Source organism: Carassius carassius, chromosome 37 (genome assembly GCF_963082965.1).
Source record: "Carassius carassius chromosome 37, fCarCar2.1, whole genome shotgun sequence".
Taxonomy (NCBI): Eukaryota; Metazoa; Chordata; class Actinopteri; order Cypriniformes; family Cyprinidae; genus Carassius; species Carassius carassius.
The window spans coordinates 8,204,482-8,231,199 of record NC_081791.1 but is presented as its reverse complement, the minus strand read 5'-3'; the positions used below and the strand labels follow the sequence as shown (position 1 = coordinate 8,231,199).

Here is a 26,718-nt window from a genome sequence, read left to right as displayed (position 1 = left end):
AATCATGCTGGTGTTGTTTCCAGAAAGTATTATAAGACTTCCTTATCTTGCATCACTCATGTTGCAATCCCATGACACTTTTTCAGAAGAAAACTGTTTCGCAAAATCATGCAAAAGGCCAAACTGAATGAGAACGGCTTAGAAAGTGTTGCCAATGAAATAGACCTACTGTCATGACAAATCTGATTTTAAATTCAGAGGTATTAAGCAAAGAAAGCAACACGAAGGGATTTCTCAAAACACCAAGGATGGAACATTTTATGGATATTTAAATATAATAAAGTTAGACACAATACTATATCCACTCTTCTGGACACAAAGTCTGGGCACCTAACAAAAATAAAACCTTTTTATTGTCACCTTGAAGAAGATGACTTCCTATTCATGAATGCATCTGTCATGACAAAGGGAAATTCCCATTCTAAACTTGTTTCAAGTCAGAGAGCTCTCTGAGGACTGCAAGAATCTTTTTACAATATCTATTGTTGTTGTTGACGTATTATTATAACATGCTGTCAAAAAAAGATGTCTTCAAATGGTCAAACTAAAAGGAATATTTCAGGTTCAATACAAGCTAAAATTGTATTAGGTTTCATAGAAACAAACTGGACAGAAAAAGTTGTAAAATCATAAAATGCATCATAAAATGCATAGTTTATTTATGAAAAAGTTCTGGTTATGCTAAAACATCTCCCTGCTCAGTAGAAGAAGTGGAATTGACCTTAAATCAAGTTTTTAAATTTTTCCCTAGGAAAAGCATATTCCATACCAGTCAAAACTGACCAGAAGCATTCAAGTTTGGTGAGGAATCCCTGCATTTCCAGGGGCAGGGAAGTGTGAACTGGGAGTGATGCCCAGACAACAGCAGGGTTTATAATCTGACTGGAGCAGAGAAGCCTCCAACATCACAGCTGCATCTCTGGCAAGCCTCTTAGGAGCTGAGGAGGTCCACCCAGCTGTTGTTGTCAACAGAGAGAGAGAGTTGGAAAAAAGGTCCATGTGGAACAATGTTTTCTTGCCAAAGATTGAGCACAAGTGTTGCTCAATGTCTTCTGAAGCTCAAGGAGGCAAGAGGTGGTGCAATGCTGTGTGATAAACAAAAACAGCATAACTCAGAAATGACCTCAAGCCAGAGTGATCCTATCACCTCCATCACATGGAGGGTCATAGAGACCAGCTGTGGAACTGGAGACCATGTGTGGAGGGAACACGAGATCAACTGCTTCTTTCTGCTTTGGGGCAAAATATTTGCTTTTAACAAGGGCTCTCCAGTCTTCTTCTCAATGCAAAGATGAGGAGATTTGGCCAGTCTGAAATCTGCTAAGGATAGCACACATAGTTGTATTCAACCGAGAGGACACAACAAAGTCATTTTATTACTAATTACCTATTATTCTTAATGTTTTAAGAATCCCTAAAATTCTCCTACCGTATGTAGAAAGAACATGATAAGACAGGCCACTTTTTAACACTTATTTGATGAGTCAAAAATCATACAAATTCAAACTTTATGATGTCCATTTTAGAAAGAAAAATATTTCAAATAAGTTAAATAGTTCTGCTGTCTCAAAAAAATTCAGACCTAGGGTAAGATGAGCCAACCAGTGGGGTAAGTTGAGTCATTTACATATTTAATTTAATTTAATTTATGCAATCTTTTAATTCTATCCAATCCTAGGCAAAATCATCAACTTGAAGTTTTAAGATTTAAAAAGGAAACCACCTAAAGATTCTAAAAACAGCAGTAACTCATTTTACCCTGGTAGAGACGGCGTGATGTCAAAAATTTTTTGGATGAGAATAAATCTGGACAAAGCTGCTGCCACTGAATGAATGTATGCAGAAATATTCGTCGATGGGGACTTCAAGCAAATCTTCAGAATCTAAAATATTCTTTGATTAAAAGATGCACAATCTGGCAGGATTTTCACCATCTCAAATTAATCATCAGACTCACAAGAATCTTTTTAAAGAGATAAAATAAGAAACAAAAAGAACATCTTAAAGGAGTCATGACCCACAATTTTCACTTTTCCACGAGAATCAATGTATGTTATGATTGCCTAACGATTATACACTGGCCGGGAAGCCGATATTTAAAAGTGAAGCGTTTGTTTACCTCAGGGTTTGTAAAATAGACCACGTGCACGCGCACTCAAATACGAGATTTTGATTTCTTCCCCGTCTTGACGTCAAGACGGGGCAGGATATACCATATATGGACACCACAGCAGGAAGCTCGCCCTTCCCCTCTCCCCCTCATATTCAGTCGAGAAAGACGCTGGAACTAGTGCACATGTGAGTTGCTCTGTGGTTGACTGCCAGAATCAACATGTAAATGTGTTTTCTCTACCAAGAACGGACCTAGCTATCAGAGACCAGTGGATTAAATTCATTTTTAATGACGCGGTTCCTTCAACCCTTCCACTGGTTTATCGTTACGTGTTTGTGCTAAACATTGTACGCCGAAATCCTTCACAAATTTGGGGCAATATCAGGCGAAGTTGGCATCGAAGCTCGGGAAAAGCGCCATTCCAACAAAATTGCCTGCAATTGAAATGGTAAGACTGTGTTTTTATTGCTCTACTGTGTGTAACAAACAGCATAACTGCTAATGCGGTTATTGTATGCTATTGCGTCTGTCACTAGACAAATAAACGAAAGACTGGAGGTGAAGTAATTATTTATGTTCCCTGTAAACGGACTGCAAAAACGGACTTTTGACTGCATTATAATGATTTCTTAATTCAGAATATGATCAAGATTGCGTAGGTTGATGTGTTCAGGGAATTTGCTAGTTAATAGTAACATTTAAAGCCCTTTAAATGAACAAAATGACTCGAAAAAAGATTTGTTCATTTTGATGAGCGAGTTTGAACAAGAGAGTCTGGCGTTGCCAGATTGGGTGTTTTTTCCGCTACATATTAAGGCCGGTTTACGGTGGGTTTTCGCCTGGAAGGCTTTAACTGAGAGAGAGTGGCGTTCACAGACACCAGAATGAACGACTTCACAGTAACGTTCATCAGGCAGTAATGCGGTACGTTCAGTTCAGTCCAAAATATGAAGTTCATGAATTATCGTTCAATGAACGCGTCCAGGCACAACTCTGGCGGGAGTATTAGCTTCGAGGTATGGGGAATGGCTGCTAACGTACTTTGCAAAAAACAAATGACTGAGATCATCATGAATTCGGTTATTGTTTATTTATTGCCTAACGCTTACATGAGGCCCCGTCTAGTTTGTGTGTGTGTGTGCTCACGTCTTATATTTGTGTGTGTGTGCTGTGCTCACGTCTCATGTGAGTAACTTTATGTGCGTAGATAGTTCATATACATGTATGTGTGACTAGTACTTAGTATATATGCAAGCGTGTTTCATATGTGTGCGTGAATGAAGTTTGATTTAAGCCCTAAACGGCGCCTCATACTTATACACTGGCCGGGAAGCTGGTCGCGTTCATTCACAACTTGCGCCATGATGTCAGTTTGTAATGATATGCTAAAGCGTTACCTGAGGTGTCAACCCCCCTCCTTCCTGCAACCAATCAACGTGCCCCTCATTTGCATTATTATAATGATCGTCCACGACAGCCAAAATATCGCATCAGATCTCGCGAGACAATAATGCCTACAGAGATAAGGGTCTGAGGAGCTCTGTGTTTATTTTTTTTCCACTTTTCTTTTTTAGAAGGGCCTGAAAGACTATAATACAGCAGTAGGTATCCAAGGTAATACGAGGGTATGACTCCTTTAATACTTACATTTCCTTATCAGGCCATTGATTAAACAGGCCTGGAACTTTATAATCAGAAAACAACTTTAAGCATCAACTGACATGCTAATGCATGTATATGGATGTCTGTGAGAATTCAAATAAAGTCTCTGAGGCGAACCCGGTCTGAATCTGGCCAACTTTGCATTTTGTTCTAATTCGAACCTAGACTCTGATGTTTTGATGCAACCATTTTGCTCACTGTTAATGGAGAATCAAGAGGCACTGGGATGTTTGACTTTATAATGGTTTGTGTAAAGATGTCGTTTTATTGCTAGTGACAAACAACACATCTGTGGCATAGATCAACAAATCTCATTCTCTCAGCGCTTAAGTGTTTACTCTAGACCACTGGATGTGATCATTCATAATGGAGTTTCAACTGACTTGCTCTTCTGCAACTTTCAGACCCTAGTGAGCATCCAGTTTCATACATTGGCAGCTAATGTTTAAGTAATTCCTTTTTAACAAAACCTGGAAATTTGAGGAGCTAATTAGCACTGGGTATCATTGGCAATGTAACAAAGCAGAACAGAGTTTGTTTGAATGCTATAGTTGAGTAGAAATACCTGTTATCAACAAGCACAGTGGCATTTAGTACATGAATAATTAACATTGCCTGTTTCTTATCAATTATACAAGAGCAATGTTAGTAACCTCTAGTGACTATTGGTAAAAGAGTTGATTTCTTGCCCTTTATTCATACAAGCGAACCCAAGATATGTCCTCACATAAAACTGAGAAAAGCTTACACAATTATTTCCCCATGACGGTTAAGGCCGTCTCAACCGCAAAGCAATTATGGCTTTCAAAAACACAACTGTGCCGCTACTGCGCATAAACCACCACTTGACTTCAAAAACTGGACATTTGAGGAAGACCCACAAAGCAGCTCTCACTCAACTGACATAAAACTAAATATGAGCATGCATCAGAGAGTTGACCATTTTACATGGAAATACACTGGAAAGTATTGCTCTTTAAGAGTTATTTTACAACATGCTTAAATATAGGGCTGCTTTCGAGCACATGTTTGTTGACGATTAAAATTGTGCTTAACAGGCTGAAACTACAGACATAAGGACATAAACGATATACATTTTGTAATATTTCTGGATGTTTTAAGAGATAAATTGACATTATTTCCATGTTACATGCTTGCGTAAATGAGCGTGTTCCTTCCGCTTCTCTGTTTTGCAGACATGCAGAAATTCGATTAGGACTTAGATTGAATTAGTCACACACTGCATGCCAAGGCATGGAGATGTTGGTCATGACAGTAATCACATTACAAATCTTTTGGCTGTCAAAACTGCACACAAGTCATGGTCTCAGTGCACACATAATGGAAACAGTAGGGTTGTGCATGTTTCCATGTTAACAGAGGTGTACAAACCAAAACTTGATCTTTGTTTGCAGTTCCTCTTTCAATTCCTGTTTTCACTGTGTTTTGGTATTACGGGAAGTCATGGCCTAATGGTTAGAGAGTCGGACTCCCAATCGAAGGGTTGTGAGTTTGAGTCTCGGGCCGGCAGGAATTGTGGGTGGGGGGAGTGCATGTAAAGTTCTCTCTCCACCTTCAATACCATGACTTAGGTGCCCTTGAGCAAGGCATCGAACCCCCAACTGCTCCCCGGGCGCCGCAGCATAAATGGCTGCCCACTGCTCCGGGTGTGTGTTCACAGTGTGTGTGTGTGTGTGTGTGTGTGTGTTCACTGCTCTGTGTGTTTGCACTTCGGATGGGTTAAATGCAGAGCACAAATTCTGAGTATGGGTCACCATACTTGGCTGAATGTCACGTCACTTTTTTTCACTTCACTTTTTTCACTTTTTCACTTTATTATGTACCATTTAGTCACCAGATTCACATTTTGGTGGACAGACGTTAAAGCATAATTATAACTAATTCTAATGTGCAAACACGTCCAATAAACAATAAATGCATAAAATCCAATCAGATTTTTAAAAATCTGAATTTATTTATTTAGTATTATTATTTATTTATTTATTTATTATTATTTTTTTTTTTTGCTTTTTCATTATACAATCTATGATTCACCTACTGTTCCAAATCTAGTGACCTGTCTATATAAACAGTTATCTCCTGAGGGTTCATCCTGAAATTAATCTTCATTAGCAGCAGATTTTGAACATCATACAGTTGTGATGAACCATGTGAATAAGATAATACCTTACATATATTAAATGGTATACATTTTGTGTAAAAGTTTACCATTTTCATCAGTTATACAAATTAAAATCTGTCTTTATTATAATATCATTTGGCTGAACTACAGTTGTGTGTGTATACACAGTATATACTGAGCTTTTTGCAATACTGGTTACATTGTTAGTACTGCCTTCTTCCTTGAGTATAAATGTGATGTTACATTATAATTTGACTAAAACAGTACCTTGAAGGTATAATTATGCTGCCTACCTTTTGTAAATTTTGTGTTGGACTATGATGCCTTAAACTGCTGACTATGTAGGCAGGTCACTAAGTTTGGGAAAAAAGAACTAATGATGGCCGGTCACTGCAAATAAAATACACTTCATCGATTCAAAATGTGAATTTATGCATGGCTGTATGTCTTTATACAGTATGTGTGTTTGTTTTTCCCTTGAGATCTGCTCTTACACAACCAGACCTGTTTGAAATGAAATCATGCAAGCTGTGAAGAGAAGGCCTAAAGCATGGCGAGATGTCAATCAGGTTGACTTTAACCCTTGCAACAATTTCCTGGCTTCCTGGCAAACATAATATACACTACATTTTATGGTTTCCGTTTAAAAGGGGCTGCTTGAATTTATAAAACGATTTCCTGCACATTATCATTTCTCTAACTGCCCAATGCTCAATTCTACAAGCAATTTAATGCGGACACACACATTTGTCACACATAACCCAACAATAATCAAATACAGCAAATAAGGAAATCCTGTGCCATGACATACAAAATGCTTCAAGGTCATTAGTCCTCATTCCATAGGAAATGGATTGTATTTACTGCAGTATTAATGTAAATTTGAGATAAGTGTATTGTCGTATCGTTATCACCACATTCTATTTTTCTTTTGTGTAGACCAATTCTACCCCGGTAACCTCACCCTGAATTCAACTGTCAGCAGAAATCATGTCCAGTGCATCTATTGCACTGCTAACCCAGACCAACCAGCAAGCTCAAGGCAGACAGAGATGGAAATGATGATGATGAAGATAACAGTAAAGTGCCTCTGATAAGGAGGCTGTCAGAGACACACCCTTCAACAGCAGAATAAGACACTGAGCACCAGTTGTCTCAAAAAAAATAATTTACATGCTAAGACCTCATTTAATGTCTGTTCCAATATATTGTGGATTAAAAATTAATAACAAGATTTAAAAAAAAAAATACCAATTAATACATTTTTCCAAAATAAAATGAATATTCAATGCAAAATAATAGAAGGTGGAGCTTGATTTCATTCATCACAAAGAAAGAAAGAAATATCAGTAACTTTTTACTGCACTATTTTAAACTATACTACAAACATTACTGAATTTGGCACTTAAATTGTCATTATCTTCATGCTTACCTAATCCTTAAAGCTGTGGTTTTATTTATTTAAAAGGAGTTTTAGTGTATGCGATTGGATATTTGGTTTGATAAAGCTCTTATCAACACAAGTAAGAAGCATCTGTCCTTAAGTAATTAGAAGACACGTTGGGCTTCTCCATCTGATCTTAGTAGTGATTCTCTTAACCCTCTGCTGGTGGCTCTCAACTGTCACTGTCTGATACCAAAAACATCTAAGTCTTTTTTTAATGTTTCTTTATTACCAAGTAGAGATCTAATTTGTATAATTATATAGATATGGCTTGACTTACCAGTTATACTGATTCCCCCCAACCCTCTGTCTATCATTTCCAGTCTCATTTCTGATTATAGTTATCATTCAAATGGTAAAAATATCAAAAGTAAAACAGAAAGAACAAACATTTTGCATTGGGCAGTACTTTAAATTCATGGAACACTCACAAGAACCAGTGTAAAGACAGCACTGACTGAAGAAACAGAGTCTTGTGTAATTGTGTTTGTGTTGTGGGGTCAAAAGCACAGGAAGGGGACAAGCAGCCCTATTGCATTCAGTCACACATGCATAATAACACAGTGTTTCAAACCCTGGAGGAAAGCTTTGAAAACCTTTGCCTGCACAGCTAACCCCGATGGTTAGCACAAGCTAAAGGAATCAACAGTAATACACGGTGGTCAAGAGGTTGAAAAGAATCCAGACCATCCGTACAATATAAGACTTTTTTTTTTTATTCTGCCCACCCCCACTTCTCAGGAGGTGCCACACGGCAAGGTCAAAATAAGCTCCAGGGCAGGAGAGGAAATGAGTATAGCTAGCTAACAGACTGAATTCCATTTTCTCATATCTCAACTCAAACGATTCACTTCACACCCCATCTCTCTGGTCACCCTAACATTAAAAAGCAATATACTGCACTGCTAGCTAGGCTATTGTTCAGTGGCAGATTGTTGAGAGATTGTTAATAGCTAATCATGCTCAAATCATCACTTACTATGTTAAATATGCATTAAAGTACCATGTTCGGGAGCATAGCTGACCAATCCTGTATCGCAAAGGTAAATATCTAATAAGTCACCGCACTCTTCATGTATTCTTAAATAAAAACAAAAAACAAAATGTTCAGACTGTGCCGTCTCATTCTGAGTCACTGACCTTCTCAAAGAGTGCGACACCCCTATAATTCTCTTTTGAAGTCCCCCGGTAACAGAAAGAGGGAGAGGGAAAGGGAGAGAGGAAAAGACAGGGGGACCATCTGTCAACTGCCCCAGAGATCAATGGCACCAGCGGCAAGGCTAAATATGTTGCCCACCATGACTTGAAAACAATTCAACCCAGCGATGTTTATTTTTAAGTTCTTGCTACTACATCAAGCATAATTTATTTTACTGTTTCTATTGTGAGCTTGCTCATGTTATCTACAATAATGAATTCTGAACTGAGACATATCATTAATGTAGAACTGGTAAAATGTCTAAAAAACATAAGCAAAACATTCTAGCCATCCAAAACAGCTAATGCTGTGTTCACACTGCATGATTTTTTTCTAAATCATCGGATCACTGATGTTTTCACACTGGTAATTGCCGGTTCACATCGCAGACAGGTCCAGATATTTAGCATGCCAAATATTTCACAGGCATTGGTGACACATCTGTGATTCTCTCAGATTGTGTCTTTGATCATTCACACTGCGGGACTGTCACTCGCGTGAACGTGCACCGGTTTGCTTCAGATTCAGAATATTTGAAAACTAAAATTGTGCAGTATGAACTCTGCATATGGTGCTATATTCTGGAGATTAGGGCAGTGTGTCAACTCTGCTACAATAGTGAGGCAAATATAACCCTGGATCAACCCCCTTCCCCCTGATTTGAGCACAGATTGGTCTCACCCAATATGTGCACAGATGCAAGACATGAGCTTGCAATGTAAACAAAAAGGGATGCGGCGATTGTTCAATGAAACCATGCAGTGTTTCAAATAAAGCAACACTCATAATCATAAACATGCAGAAGCAGCTTCAAGCAAAGAATAGATATATGAATAAAGTGTGCATAGTTATGTGAGCAGCTCAGGATGAATAGGAAATACAACGAGAGGTGGTTGCTAATCAAGAGCAGGGCTGGGTTGAGCTACGGAAGTGATGCTGAATTCATAAGCCAGGCAGCATTGCTCATTCTTCGGCATTGCAAATGGATTAGTGGAACTTGTTATTACTTACCCAACATCTGACTGAAGAGAAGCTGCTCCAGGTCCCCAAGTACCGTTACAACCAGTTCAGGGTCCACCTTTAGGAAGGTCTTGTCCCCTTCCACTGGTTCTGGTGCATCTTTGCCCCCTCTGCCCCCTCCTGGGGTGGCTGCCCCTGAGGTACCACTTAAAGTTTTCTTACCATTAGCTTTAGCCTTGCTGGACAAGATCTCATCATCTGACTTGCTGTCATCTGCCAGCTCTTGAGCCTTGCTGATGGGTTTGACCTCAGCGTAAGGACTCTTTGGTATCCGACTGGGTTTGTCCAGTTTGGAAGGTGGGCTAAAGGGTTTTGGTTTTCCCTGAAACAGTGAATGCTCTGATTTGGAAAGGTTCTTGGAAAGTGGCATACCCTTTCCTGTACCCCCTCCTGCATCTTTGAGCTTGCCGGACTTGTTCTGACCTGCCCCTGGCTTTTCCATGTCGTCCGACCACTTGGGCTGGTACAGGTGCATCTTCTTCTCGGCATCCGTAAGCACGCATAAATTGGTCAAGGACTTTTGCTTGCGCAGGTTACTAGGCACTGGAAGACGACCCTCTGAGTTTCCCGCTCGGTAGACCTTTAGCTCAGCACGAGGAGTAGCCTGTGGGAGCCCTGACTTGCCCCTTTTTGCAGCCATGCCCCCAACTCTGTTGGCTCCTGCCTGGCCCTGGGGGGTCTTGGCTTTGGACGTTTTGTCAGCTTCAGTCTCGAGATCTACTCCTTGTCCTCTTGGGCTACCCCCAAGCATTCCTCCTGCATGAAACCATGTAAAAGCATTAGTGAGTCAATTGGTTTTACAATCAAGCAAAAGAAGAGACAAGGTGCAAGGTCTGCAAAGTCTGCAAGCTCTGTCACTTGCTGCCAAATCCTTATCACAGAGAGAACTATCTCTCCAATTACACGTGCAGAAAGACCAGTCGCTAGATCCTGTATTGAAGAGGTAATCCGTATGTCTGGTGTCTTTAGCATGTAAATCCAGCATCTGGCTACTCTCAGTTAGACTGCCTCAGCTGCAGCTGCTCTAGTGCTAGCCATTCACTCATTTTTTCTCACTCTCTTTCTTTCTCTCTCCTCTCTCCTCTGTTCAGCAGAGTGTCTCGCAGCTTTGCTGTGCAGCAGCAGAATGACAGAGAAGACAGACGCAGGAACGGCCCCTCCCCTTGCTCCCCGGCGCTCATTCAACCACACACACCCTCCTCCCCCTACTCTTCTGGCTCTATCTCTTTTCCTCTTTCTCTCTCCAACACACCCACTCTAAAGATGCTACACTGATCCCCTGCACAAGTGTTACAGTATAAGGGACCTATGATAAATTACAGTGTCTTTGTAAACAGTTGTCTGCCAGCATCCTTCATCTGCTGGCCCTCTTTGGTTTACTAAAATGCTCTGTTATCATAAAACCAATAATGTTTTCACTGCTAGGATATAATAACAGTAACATCATGCTGTCAGACTTGTATTCAATTTAAAAATTGAACTTAAATGACTTTAGGATACTTTCTAGAAGCTTTGGGGGGGGGGGGGGGGGGGATTGCTGTTCATTGTCAAAATGGATCCTTAACTGTTTCTAATGGATTTGACTTGAAGCATTAAGTTGCACAATGTGTCAGAAATCACTATTTACATAACTAAATTTGATAAGACCTTCCGGTGTGAAATGAAAAGTATTTTTTTTTCCCTATTCTTTAGTCATATCTTACCAGGGGAACCAAGTTTGCCAGGACAGCCACTGGTGGGCTACATGACACTCCAGGCTCTGAAAAATGTACAGACAATTAGGCCTTGATTCTGATGTGCCACACTGAATTACCCTCAAGAAGAAAAGATTGAGCTTTGGAAGCAACAACCTCCATTCTGTCAGAGGATGGACCTATTTTTTCACCAGCTTTAGGAAGTGGATGTCACAACAATACGATACACACAAGACTGCACACATTTCCTTCCTCTGAAGCCGAAAGGGATCTAGGCTTGTTGGAATCCATTTTGAGAGTGCTCTACTTAGTTCTGTCATTTCAACTCAATAAGGCCAAGCTCTACCAAACAGACTATCCAAGTGGAAATAACTGACCTCATACAAAATCTTAGCTCAAGGAAACACTGTTGATAAAGCAGGATTAAGAGGAACAACTCAATTTAGTACTCTTTCTGCATTATTAGTAGATTTTAAGGCACTACTATTGCGCTTTATTGAGATAAACTCAAATATGTCTCAACATTTGTCTGTCATTGAATCAAAAGGCCCAAGTAGAGTACATGCTTTCATGGTGGTGCATACTTATCCATTAATATGCTGTTGTTTATACTTCAGTTTCTTCCCATTATGCACTTGATACACTAAAATGTCTAATTTGCATACCACTGCTCAGTCAGTTATTTTTATGACAACTTGTTTCCAAGACCTTACTGAAGACCACCAAAGCATTTAAAGAATAAACTACTTTTCCACCATATTTTCTAAAGAAATGTCTACCAAAATGGTCTGGATGGTTTTAACATATTGCTATGCAGTTGCAATGTATTGAGTAGTTGATAACTTAAAAAAGCCCACCACAATGATACTTTGGTCTCTAAATATGGCTTTAGTAGGAGGTTATTTTCTTTTCATCAAAACTAGCAACACATGATTTGAAGCATCTTTTAAGTCCATCTTGCAAACAGTTCAGGATAAGTTTCACAAAGATTTTACACCAAATGTGTTAACCTCTCTTCATATTTCTAATATCAGCCTTTATACAAGGAAGCAAACAGATCTAAACCAGCAGACTAGTCCAAAGTTCCTCCCAGTAGACACATTAATGTCACACCAGACATAAAGTGGAAGTTATAGTGCACAGAGCTGGATCTGTTCATGGGGGAGCCCTTGCTTATAAACAGCACTTTGTTTTGAACATGGACTCAGGATAGCTCCACTCACATAAAATTCACCACAGGCCGCCACCTCGTCTCTCGCTCATGGGACTTCAACACTGAGCCAACTGTCTGGTACTGATGACCCAGACACCATTGCAAAATAGCTGGACAAACTTCAGAGTTACTTGAAATTTAGCCTGAGTCAAATATTCAGAGTGCAATTATTCGTCCCATTTGTCATTTTGGTAAGTTTCTGAAGAGACTACCGTACAAAAAGTATCTTGTCTAACATGTAACAAATTATTTTGAGTGGAAGGAGTGATATGAATCTGTAGACCACAAAAAAGGCAAATTCAATTAATAATAAAAAATATATTATCATTAGATATTATTACTATATACTAAATTAGCAGTTAAATATTATTTATAATACTTCTTCAATTTATTTATACATGTTTATAAAATATTTACAGAAGAAGTTTTGGAATTCCATGTTGACTTGAACCTTTGTTTGCATTTGTCTTTTGAAGTTGATACAATTTTATTTATTCTACTTTAAAAATTACACATTTATTTCAGTGTTGTGGGCTACTTGCTATGTTTTTAATTTAGCAAATTGTGAAAAATTGTTTCAAAATAAATCCTACACCATTTTTTTTCAGTGTATTGTTATGCCTTGATGTATACTACAATTTCTCTATAGGGAAACATCTCTAGGTTACGTATGTAACCCTAGTTCCTTGAGGGAACGAGACTCTGCGTCAAAGCGCTACAGGGAACGCGTCAAGCGTGAGCGACTGAATATCGTGTGTAATCAGTACAATGGAAGAGCGTGACGTCACGGCGGGGTGACGTAAGCAACCAGGAAGCTATAACAGTACATGCCACGCAGCTGGCATCAGCTTCGAGTACCAGCAAGCGCCGGCAGGGGTGCCGGGGGTATGGCCTCGAGACGCAACATCTCGTTCCCTCGAGGAACTAGGGTTACATACGTAACCTAGAGACGTTCCTCTTCAGGAACTAGAGCTGCGTCGAAGCGCTATGTGGAACGATGTACCCACGCTGCCAGACTACCAAATCCCTGCCTAGTGTGTATCCGAAGATCACAGCTTAGGACGAGAGGACTGAAGCGCCTGGAGTGACTGGCATGTGTAAGCCATAGAACTTTGCAAAAGTGAAAGGCGTGGACCACCCCGCAGCATTGGCAGATGTCCAGCATGGACACACCGGCTAGAAAGGCCTTGGAGGCCGCCATACCCCGTGTAGAGTGAGCCTTGGCTCTTGACAGCGGGGGAAGACCAGAGGACTCATAGGTGGCGTTGATAGTCTCAACTATCCAACGACTAATAGTCTGCTTCGAAGCATGAAAGCCCCTTTGTGGGGGACCGTAGCATACAAGCAATTGGTTCGTTTTTCTCCACAGGGCAGCTCTGTGGACGTATGCATCCAGCGCTCGAACTGGACACATACAATTTAGCTTCTCTTGGTTGGGCTCCCGAAAGGGAGGGGGACAGAAGGCCTGCAGCACTACAGGTTGTGGTGTGATAGAGGGAACCTTAAGAACATATCCCGCTCGAGGGTATATGAATGCTTTGGTCATGCCAGGTGCAAAAGCAAGATAGGTAGGGGCCACTGAGAGGGCCTGTAAATCTCCTACTCTCCTCAGAGAGGTAATAGACAACAGAAAGGCGGTTTTAAGGGTCAGATGTCTGTCTGAGATATCTTGAATCGGCTCAAATGGAGATTTGCAAAGAGCCTCTAACACCACAGCCAAGTCCCACGGGGGAATACGGGACCATACTGGAGGTCTCAGCCTCAGTGCACCGCGGAGGAAACGTGTAACCAAGGGGTGTCTTCCCAAAGACTGACCATCGAGAGGGATATGGTAGGCCACAATGGCAGCCACTTAAACCTTCTGCGTGGAGTGGGTCAACCCTTCAGAGACCCTGGCTTGTAGAAACTCCAAAACTGTACCAACTGGGCAGTTAGCTGGGTCAAGCTGGCGGTCTCTGCACCATGAGGTGAAGAGTTTCCACCTCAGGGCGTACAGTTTCCTCGTTGAGGGAGCTCTGGCTTGGAGAATGGTCTCAACAACCTCGGTTGAGAGACTGGATACTATGAGTTGTGCCCCCTCAGGGGCCACACCCACAGTTTCCATAACTCCGGGTGAGGGTGAATTATCGTTCCCTGCGCCTGAGAGAGTAGGTCTGTCCTGATTGGTATCGATATAGAGCCGTCGAGGAGCGAGAACAGATCTGCCAACCATACTCTGCCCGGCCAGAACGAGGCTACTAACAACAGACGGACCCCGTCCTGACGTACTCTCGCCAGAACTCCCGGGAGCAGAGCAATAGGGGGAAAGGTGTACAGACGAAACCTTGGCCAGGTTTGTAACATAGCGTCCAGTCCCAGAGGAGCTGGATGAACTAGAGAGAACCAAAGGGGACATTGTGATGTCTCTTGAGTCACAAAGAGATCTACTTGAGCTCTGCCAAAAATTCTCCATATCTGCTATACCACCTCAGGGTGAAGTTTCCATTCCCCGGGCCTCGGCCCCTGCCTCGACAGTATGTCTGCTCCCATATTTAGTTTTCCAGGAATATATACTGCTCTTAATGAGAGGAGTTTGCCCTAGGACCACACAAGGATCTGGTGCGCCAGCTTGTACAAGGGGCGCAAACGCAGACCTCCTTGGTGGTTAAGAGACCACCGATGTGTTGTTGGTGCGCACCAACACATGGTGACCCCTTAGGTCTAGGAGGAAGTGCTTCAGTGCACGATAAACTGCTAGCATCTCTAGACAATTGAAATGCCATGTCAGATGGCGACCACTCCACAGATCATGGGCAGGGTGGCCACTCATAACCGCACCCCAACCAGTGAGGGATGCATCTGTCGCTAGTATTACACGGCGACAAGGAGCTCCCAGCACCTGGCCCTGATTCAAGAACCAAGGTTTCTTCCACATTTCCAAGGCACGGAGGCAGCGCCACGTGACCTTGATAGTTTGAAGTGGATTGCCCCTCTGGAAAATCCCTTGGTCTTGAGCCACCACTGTAGGGGTCTCATGTACAGCAGGCCAAGAGGTTGGACGCAGCTGCCATCATACCCAACAATCTCTGAAATAGTTTGACAGTGAGTGACTGACCTTCTTTGACTCTCTTGACTGAGATGAGGATCGACTCAATACGAGCAGGGGACAGACGTGCCTGCATCGTGGTCGAATCCCATACTATGCTTAGATAGGTGGTTCTCTGAACTGGAGAAAGTACACTCTTCTTGGCGTTCATTCTCAAACCAAGCTCCCCCATATGTGCGAGAACGACATCTCGATGTCGAGCCGCAACCTGCTCTGAGTAAGTAAGCTTCGCCCCCGAAAACGAACCTCAGAAACTTCCTGTGTTGTGGAAGGATGGATATGTGGAAGTATGCATCTTTGAGATCTATTGTGACAAACCAGTCCTCGGACCTGATCTGAGCTACAACATGCATGATCGTGAGCATTTTGAACTTCAGTCTCATAACTGATCGATTTAAGACCCGCAGATCTATGATCGGACGCAACCCCCCATCCTTCTTTGGAACTATGAAATACCGGCTGTAGAACCCGGACTTCCTGTCTTGAGGAGGGACCACCTCGATGGCCTCCTTCTCTAATAGGGTTTCCACTTCTTGTTCCATAAGAGTAACTCGTTGAATATTATGGAATTACATTTGTTTCAATAATAATGAGCGAAATAAAACTATCAAACTATCAAAAATATGCCATTACAAAAGAAGAAAAACACAATGAAAATGAAAAAAATGAACACAAATTTAACAGACTCTTCAAATATGCTTCATTCTTTGTTAATGTTTTTCAAAGATTCGTTTTCGCTAATTGTGGATTCTAAATTCATTGCCACAGATTTCGCTTACTCGTTTGGTGTTACTCGTTCCCCAGCACCGCGGGGCATGCTGGCGAAGGCTCCCTCCTCAAAGAGAGATGACTCAGCGTGCTTCGAACCCAGGCAGACGACGCACAGACTGTGTGTATCCCCGCTCATAATATATCGCAGGTAGGGAGGAACACACAGCCTGAAATGCAATCCGGATTCGCCTTTTAAATGCATTGTTTTCGCCTTGCTCTTAGACATGTTTTGGAGCTCTACTGGACAGACAACAGTAAATAAGACTAACAAGACAAACTGAGGACATTCACACACAGAGCGCTTGCTGAAGACGCAAAGCTGACGCCAGCTGCGCAACACATGCTTTTATAGCTTCCTGGTGGCTTACCTCACCCTGCCCGTGACGTCACGCTCTTCCATTGGACTGATGACACACGATATTTAGAGTCGCTCACGCTAGACGCGTTCCCCGTAGCGCTTCGACGCAGCTCGAGTTCCTGAAGAGGAAATAAATATACCTGTTCCTAAAAAACAAATTTCCAGCACAAGACTGCACTAGAAGCTTTACAGATTAATTTCATAAAGTTTATTTCATAATAAAAGTAGCTATCATTGTTACCATTGCTGTAAGTGTAAAGCTCACAACATATTGAAGCAATATCATAAGGAAACAAAAACAATGCTTTAAGAGGTAATAATGCTTTCATTTCATTTAGCTACAGTATTTCCATAACACTCAGTTGAATAAATTTGTTTACAGTTTTCTCAATTGTTAAACCGTTCTCAAAAAGTAAAAATTCTAATGGCTAAACTACACCACACCCGAGTATGACTCAGTCCAAGGGCAAAGCTTTCCAAACAAAGCCACAGAGACCAGAGAGACTAGCTTTTTACAAGCCAGACTAAAGCTGGACCATAGATTCATGGCTTCTATTGCACTACCTACACCTGTGTTCTCATGCGGCCGTGTGTCAGTGAGGAGAATCCCTTTAACACCCTACACATACTATTACTCCCTCACATCATTTCATGTCTGTAAGAGATGACTATGATAGGAAATAGCACCATTCCTCTCCACTCTCCCACTCAGCAGAGTAAAGTGTTAACTGATCATACCATGGGTCTGCTATCTGTTTTCAAATAAACTACGATGTTCCACTGAATTCAAAATTACACTCCTGCAGGCTGTCAGGCAATGTTCTGAGCCACAAACCAGTTCCCTTTCCAAGATATGAAGACAATTCTTCTTAAGACAGCTGCAATAAAATCATATAATTGTAGACTTATATGTAAATAAGTATATTACAGATTATTAAAAAAGCCTTTACGTAAAATGGAAGTGATGTTAATGGCTAATCATATCTGTCACTGAAGCAAACAGAGGAAATTTCCAGTCCTAGTGAACCATCTCTATCTCTCTCTTTGTTGTGTTTGTTTAGCCATTTTGCAAGACTAGGAAGCATCACTTTAGCGTTTTTATCTGATCATCCTGATATAATGTTTCCTGATGGACCCTTTTAACAAATTACCACTGTGATTACTAGTGAATGATTTAAAACGATGGCAGAATTCTTGTTATCAGACTTTATCAGAGAAGAGGTATGGGTTGAAATGTCTTTGTTCCTGCAGGCCAGTGAAAGGAAGTATGAAGCAAAAATAAGTATTCAGTACAGAGTGACCCACCCAGAAGATTTTTTTTGAAAAAAACATAAAACAAAGATTATTGGAGTGTGTTTTACAAGAAAATACTATATCATTATTTCTGCCTAATTTCTATGTTTAATTCAGTGTACTTGTTTCTTAGTAATTATATTTTTACATTTATTGGTCATTTCTTAGACCTTTTTTTGTTTTTGTTTAATTTAGTTTAATTTATTAAACCAATTTTGTATTTTAACAAATAAAAAAAAGGTTTATGCTGAAGTACTAAACAACAAAAACAAATAAAAATGGCAAATGCACAAAAAAGTGATGTAAACAAATTGAAATTAAAACTTAAAATGAAAACAATGGCTGATTCGCCACATAAATAAATATTATAATAGTAAATAAATAATACTAAAATAACACTGCACAAAGCAATGCTTTGATACCAGAACACCCTAGACACAAAATAGCACTTTAGTAACCACATCCTGGAATCCACAACACCCTATAGCCAACATGCTGATAAAACAAACAAACAAATAAATAAATAACAAATAAAAACATTATTTATAAAACAACACTGGCAACCACCCTCAACACTCTACACTCTTAAAAAATTTATTTATTTTAAAGGGTTTTCACAGTGATGTCATAGAAGAACGATGTTAGATCCTCAATTTTTTTTTTTTTTTTTCAGAAAACACAAAACCCTAGCTAACGTGATAAGTGACCATGTCTAATTGAGCACGAGGCTACACAGCCGCACACAACTGCACAGCATTCATGTGACACTATTACACTTGTCCCCCCTGGCATCAGGGCAATTAGCATTTATAGTGGCTTTACCTTGAGGTAAAAGCTTCCCAAGAGCACCTGTTTTTCAATGCCCAGTCTCACGTCTCATCCACTAGAAACACTATGATTCGATTTTAAGAAATTAATGTTGCTCTTTCTTTGTACAAACAGTCCATGACCTTTTCACAGAGCATCTTAGCTTTGAAACGGGTTCAAAACTATACTCTTTAGGAAGAAAAACATGCATTAAAACACTGAGTGATTTGTGTGCCAAAACAAACGATTAACAAGCAACAAGGGATGATATCCTTCAATCTGTTTTTGGATGCTTCTGGATAAACGTGCTAATAGGCTTTGCTGGCATAAGTTCATCACTACGTACTGTATGTGTGACTGTGAAGCAATCCACCTTTATGGTTGATTGCAGTTCATATGCATTCTACTTCACTGCTGATTCTCAAATTCAGCATTCAAAATGTGATTGCTGGAGAAGTCAGATCTGGAGAGCCAAATTGAAAAAGAGGCCAGTGCTGATTTGCGATTTGCCTTAAAGCCAGCGGGTCAGTTTTGCCTCCCTCTCCTTGCCATATGCTAAATAATAAATCGGCCTTGATCTCTGCAATCTGTCAAAAACCTTTAAGCATAAATGCTAAAGGTTTTCTCCCAATTAATTGCCATAAACCGGATCTGGCAGCTTTTGGTCTTCTGTCCTGGAAGCATTAATAAAAGCTGCCATAAGCATTTAATCTGCTCCTGAACAAAGGGATTACACTTCATATAGATGGGTCACACAATGTGTGACTATATAGTCATGCTTATAGACTGACATAAAATCGAATGTGCAAAATGGATTTTGCATTTGTAATATTATAGAAGATGAAATCCAACATCAGCACCACAACCTTGCATTCTTTTGTTAAGTATATTACTTGATAATCCATACGTTATTTTTTTGGAAAAAAAAAAAACAATGTTAAAATGTGAGTATCAATTATGATCCATCAGACTTTTGAGGAATTCATCTCTCAATCATGATTATAGACTTCAAGACTGTTGGAAGACCATTTCAGGTGACTACCTCTTGAAGCTCATCAAGAGAATGCCATCAAAGCAAAAGGTGGCTACTTTGAAGAACCTAGAATATGACATATTTTCAGTTTTTTCACACTTTTTTGTTATTTATATAATTCCATATATAATTCCACATGTTTTAATTCATAGTTTTGATGCCTTCAGTGTGAATCTACAATTTTCATAGTCATGAAAATAAAGAAAACTCTTTGAATGAGAAGGTGTGTCCAAACTTTTGGTCTGTACTGTATATATATATATATATATATATATATATATATATATATATATATATTGCCATACAAATATGCCTCTGCGCCAAATTTTATATTTTTGCTCAGTTTGTAGCATGCTACTGTACATTGTTGTCACATAACAGGATGTGACCTTTGGGTTCAGTCATCATACTGGAAATTGAAGGTCATGTTGAGTGCACAGAATTGTGAGATACAGTAAACTATTCATACCAAAAATGTCATTCTTTGCATAGTATGCATACTATTTACTAGTATGTGTAATATGATATTGTATGTGTCAGAATATACACTGTTATATGCTAGTGTATGAGATGTGCTGTTAAAAATTGTTTCCAAACTAGTTTTTTATTACACCTGAAATATCAATAATTAGCTAAGTGTGCTAAGCACATTTAAAATTAAATTCAATGAAAAGATTGGTGTCAACACTTGTAATATTGTGTTATTGTTTAAACATTTTGAAACGCTTTTGAAGAAAAATGTATAACAAATATTAAATCATACATTGAATTTACAGTGTAATAATTTATATGTAATAGTAAATAATACTTTTTTTTTTTCTTTCTTGCAAACACATATGCTATTAATATGCTATTAGCTTCTACTTTTGAAAGGTCAAAAAAAAAATGAAGAAACTTGCTTTTCGCAGCTAAATTGTTGTTTTTTGTTTAAAAACCTGGCCTGCTTGTTCGTAACATAACCATGTTTAGATATTGCCCGCTCTTATACAATACAGCAGCCTTTAAAAAAAATAAAAATCTGGAAACAATTGAGCATTTCTAGTCCCATCATCCCAAAGTGAATGGATATTTTCAAGATATTTTCATGTTTTTTATTCTACAACATTAAATACATTAGTAAAAGCCACAGTGTGTGTGTGTGTGTGCGCGTGTGTGTGTGTGTGTGCGTGTGTGTGTGTGTGTGTGTGTGTGTGTGTGTTAAGCTTTTGCTTTGAAAAAATTGCTAAATGGAACTCTACAGCTCTACAGATTCAAATAGACTAACATAGTATGTCATGTCCTCAACATGATGGCTACTATGAGGAGGTGAGATCATGATAAGACAGACACTAGTGGAACAGAAAACACAAAAACTTCAGGTTTGATGCTTCAAAGAAGCTGAGAGAATCAAGGCAGATGTTCAGTGCAGTTCTTGACTGTGTTGTGATGTTTTCTTTGCGATTATCTCATCTGCTTGTGCAGGGTGTTAACACATGGTAGTCATAAATAACTGCTGTCTCTCCCTACGCTGGTAGAGACGTGATGTCTCTGTGTGTGAAAGATGAGGCAATGTAATATGTCGGTGGACATTCGTGTGTGTTTGTGCATCAACCATCTGAGATGAAGGCAGCCAGCAGATGTTGAAATGGGAAAATTGTTATTCAGCCTGCAGATGGGCTTTTGTTGATTCTCTGTGGTGGACCTGATATCAAACCCGATGAAACCCATGAGCCCACTTACTAAAACGCTTACGCTCCCAGATCACTCGTCATCACTAACTCACAAACTCAGATGGTTCATCACTAATACACTCACAGATCACTTATCACCAGCACACACTTATACACACACATTCTCAGATAGCTCAATGCTAATACACACACACACACAACACACTGACCACTCATCACCAACAGACAAGCATACAGTACATACACTCAGATCATTAGTCGACCTTTCTTCTGTCCTGGAACTTCATGTTGAGTTTTTATCCATCAAGGATACATTAAATTGATCAAAAGTGACAGTAAAAACATTTATAATGTTACAAAAGATTTTCAAATAAATACTGTTTATCTGAACCTTCTTATCAAGTACTTAAACATTTTTTTTCACAGTTTCAGGACATTTATTGAGCAGCTGTTTTTATTTATTTACTTTTTTCAACATAAAAACAGTTTCTTGAGCAGGAAATCATATTAGAATGATTTCTGAAGGATCATACAACACTGAAGACTGGAGTGATGTTGATGAGAACTCACAATATTGCTGTATTTTTGATCAAATAAATGCAGCCTTGTTGAGCATAAGAGCTTCTTTTAAAAAAATCTTACCAACTGGCAACTTTTGATCTGTAGTGTATAATCAATGTAATTAAAGCAAACATCCCTAAACAATGACCAGTTAATCAAAATATCAGTATATCACTAAAACAAAACATTCTTTTGCATGGAATTTTTTACACAGGTTCCATTACAACTGAAAAATCTGTAATCCTTATCAAGCTTAGGTCTTTCTAATAATGCTGTCATCTGAAATATTCAGAAAACAGAAAGACTATAATCCTAAAGTACCGCAAAGTATGCACATAATCTACACTGTTGATGTAGTCTGTGAGAGTCTCTCTCTAAAACCTCTAGATTATCAACAGCTGCATGTTAAACCAGAAATTTAATCAAATTCAGCAATAGCACAACTAATTTAATTTGTGAAGTGTTCCGCAAAAATTACAATGTGTTCTATGTGATATACCTTCAAATATGCAGTCCAAATGAACTGTGGGTGCATACACACTGTGAACATGAACACATCAGATATATAACCTTCGTACCATACTGAAATGACTTCAAAATAAAGGTTCTTCAGTTGTTCCTTACAGTAGATTCGGTTTAGCAAAGTCTCATGAATCAAGAATCATTGATATACTTGTTGAGTTGGTAGGGTGTTCTGGATTTTTGCAAGGGTGTTCTTTGTAAAAGCAACACTTTCAAGCAACAACATTGTCTTTGGAGCTTTAAGAGGTTCTTCTATTGCATCAGACTGTAAAACCCTTTTTTGTGACTTTTAAATTTAATAGTTTAAGTGTAAAAGAGTCTGTAACTCTCCATCTACAGTTGGGGGTGGTCTGGTTGGCATAAAGCCTGTCTGAGTGAGGGTCAGACTAGGGCAAAGTGTGTCAGACTGTCTTTGTGACTGTTGTATTCACTCTCTCTGTAGTGAATGGAAAACATCACTCTCTACGCACTACGCACCCACCGCCATGGGCAAAAGGGCACTTAGAGATGGAGAATAAGGCCAAAAAGTATATGGAAGGATATAATTAATGCTTTCTGTCTTCAACTGTTAGGATTCCAATCAAGCCATAGGAAAGATTTCATGTTTGTTCTTTTCTTTAGCTCAGTCTGTCTTGTGCAAACGCTGCAGATAAATATAGCCCATATCTTCCCTCGTGTGTACCACATATTTGAGTTTGAACAACAAAACTTCCATTGATTTTGACACTGTCAATTCCTATATGGAAATAGGAATTGGAAAAATGGAATTCTTAATTTCAAACTTCCGTGCAATTAATTAAATCAGATATGCATCACAATACATACAGTCGGCATCTAGTCATAGTTGGGGGCGTGGTGAGGGCGGAGTCGGCGTGGGGGAAAACACTGCGAACATCGTGTGTATTTGAATTACAAAAACGTGTAGAACAATCGTAGTCTCTTTTAACTTTAATATTCATATACACTAGTCCATATCGATATTTGATTCATTTTACAGCCCTGTTGTAGATGTATTCATTCAAAAATAGCCAAATTCCGTGACGTTCTGCTTTATATAGCCAGTTCCATTTGTGACTGGATTCCGCGATTCAATCGCTTCGCAAACACAGACGGGGTGAATTTATGAATGAAAGTGTAAAAGTTCAGACACAAAACCTAGTTGTTACGTATCCTCACGCTTTTTTAGGTCGGTATACGGAAATCCTTGGCCTTTTCCAGTGGGTATACGGTGTATCACATAGACTACACCTCTTAGCAGACGCGTTTTCATGCGAGTTTAGGTTCGACACTAGGCTAACATTACATAGTTTTGCTTCAGGTAGAATGATAAGGCTAATTATATATGCATGCCACTTTCTGAAACAACCTTACACAGTTTTGATAACGTTAATAATGAACACAATGTTAACGTAGCCTGCCTGTGATGAAATGCCGACTGCACACATACACATTAGTCTTGGGATTCCACAACTTCCCTTAATCATTCTCACATTGCTTGTAGCCATTTTGTCCTCCTTTCCAGTTCTGTATGTTTATTAGGAAGGATGTAGAACTTCAATTCATAATTTGTTAGTTTATTGGAGGTACAGAAAACGACCCAGCAACTCTTCGGCATGATTGTCCCGTGTATTTCAATTGGCGCCAAGGCAATGTTTTCCCCCACGGGCTAAATTCACATCACGTGATGGGGCGTTCCCAGACCAACCGTCTGTATCTATATCTTTCTTTTTTTTTTTTTTTCTTTTTTTTTTTTGCAATGTGACTTTATTAACAGTCATGTCAGAATTCATTCAATTTCAACTAAACCTAATTTAACTGCATGCTTGATTTACCTTGGCATGAATATTAAGATAATTAACAAATCAGACTTTATAAAATATTGGACAGAGAGAAACAAATATATATATATATATACACATGTATATTGATGTCAAAAATGAACTTTGAATTTTTCAAACATATATATTAGCTAACTTTTACATTTACAAGTAAATGATGGTGAATGTGCCAGTCTAGTGTGTTTTATGTATGTAGTTCAGTTCAGGACCACCTCATATTGGACATATAAAAGGTCACAAAAATTCTAAAGTTCAAAATCTGGCACTTTGTGATGTGTACATAATTTAAAAACATAACTGGTTATTTAGATTAATATTAAAGTCTATCCAAAAGGTAATAAAATGAGAGTGCCAACAACTTACCAGTATTGAGGTCATCACAGCAGACTTCTATTGAGTCAGAGGAACAGTCGCTGAAGTCATCCAGAGATATGTCTTCCTGAATCTGCAGTCTTCATAAAATAAGAAAGGATTAGTAAATTAGACACAATGCTTGCTCTTTCTAAGAGTCTCATTAAAATAAACCCACTTGGAAACATGTACCAAACATGCATTGAATGTTAGCAGTTTAAAAACATGGCATAATTCTTGGTATTTGTCTGTTAACAATCTAGAAATACCAATCTGAAAATTTTCAGTGCTATTTTCAATCAGCAGCTTTGTCCATATAATGCCTGGTTTATATTCAGCTACGTTAACATGGCAGTCACCCTGATGCCAGTGTATCCTGTGCCCACCGGGTGTCTGCTGCACTGAGTCATTAGAGCAGATAATTCAGAGAGTGTTCGAGCTGGCAGGAGAAGCTTTTTAAGCATCTACTCTGCCCCAGAATTCCCAGCAGGCATACAGAGGGCAGGAGCGACACAGTCTCTGAGAGCAGGTCAGAAACTTAAACCGCATGACTGGTTCGGCACTGGAAAGATTACGAGTGGAAAAGGAGGCTAATCTGTCAGCGTAAATGATGGACTGTCATATTTGTCAAAACTGGATGAAATGGGGAGAAAAAGACAGACAGAGGAAAGACAAATTATACAGCAACAGAACTGAATTGCTTGAAATGTAATGAACCATGTAATACAATAAATGTGCAGCAGTTAAAACAAGTTAAGACAATTTTGAAAACACTTGAAACGCTGTGAAAACTAATAAAGTTTCATTCAGTTTGTTGCACACTAGCTTGGTACAAAGATACAGTGCATTTTCACTGATTAGAATTTCCACTGCTTATCATAACAACAAAAATAAGTTCTTTTGGATAACCACTTTTGGATGTTTCACACTTGAAAAGTGTAGCCCAGAATCATTTATTCAAAACAGTTCGTAATGTAATCTTGGGCTATCTTGAGTGAGCTGAATTTATCCTGACTTAATTAAACCTGACATTTGTAAACCCTGGGTTTATTATCTTATTTGCATATTTACATGGTTAACAATATTATATGCATTAAATCTTGCATAGAGGACCTCAGTGGGTAATCCTCTTGACTATGGATCTGACTGTAAGCAGGACTTCTTATTTCTAGTTTAAAGTGAACTCAGAAAAACTACTTTTTGAGATACAAAAATCTAGACCTTGGGAAATACCCTCTAAGTGATTTTGTACCTTACTTACAGCTACAAGGTTTATAATAGTGCCTTTATATCACAACTCTGTGGTACTAATATACATATTTTAGGGCTGTACAAGTATACCGCCCCAGTGACAAACTGTTGTATCCCTAAAAATACAATATCTGAACATTTAATGTGGCACTAATTCCCTTTTAAAATTACATGTGTGAAACTTTGCTTAACCCAGTGTTAAAAGCACCATTAATATGTTAGCTAAGGGTTAACAAAGTAATTTATGTGAGGTACACTTACTGTATAAAACCTCCTTGCTGAAAAGACCAGCATAGCTAGTCTTTAGATGTTGTGTTTAATATATTGGTTTCAAGCATGAGGTGCTGATATCCCCTTTAGATGGCTTAATTAGCAAGCACTCCTTTGGTCAAAAATCCTTAACAAAGAGGACATCTTGGACAGTCAGTTCTATGCTATGTCAGGGATTCTCAACTCTAGCCCTCGAGGTCCACTTTCCAGTTTAGCTCCAACCTTTATCAAACTCACCAGCCTGTAACTTTCTAGTGATCCTGAAGTCCTTGATTAGCTTGTTCAGGTGTGTTTAAATAGGGTAGGAGCTAAACTCTTTTGTTGAGTTAAGAACCCCAGGGCTACATTACACTGGTCCACATTAAACTAAATCTGCACTAACCAAAATACTTCAACTTGGGGTGCATTTCCGAAAGCACTG

At 39.3% G+C, this 26,718-nt stretch overlaps 1 protein-coding gene across 1 annotated transcript in view; it reads right to left on the bottom strand.

Annotated features, from left to right (window-relative positions):
- LOC132117926 (neuron navigator 1-like) overlaps positions 1-26,718 on the bottom strand; it is a 140,601-nt gene that overhangs the window by 90,573 nt on the left and 23,310 nt on the right. Inside the window, exons 3-4 of the mRNA XM_059527292.1 lie at positions 24,789-24,877; positions 9,572-10,336 (exon numbers count right to left, since the gene is read on the bottom strand). Coding sequence (XP_059383275.1) covers positions 9,572-10,336; positions 24,789-24,877 — 854 coding nt within the window. The remainder of the gene's footprint in view (positions 1-9,571; positions 10,337-24,788; positions 24,878-26,718) is intronic.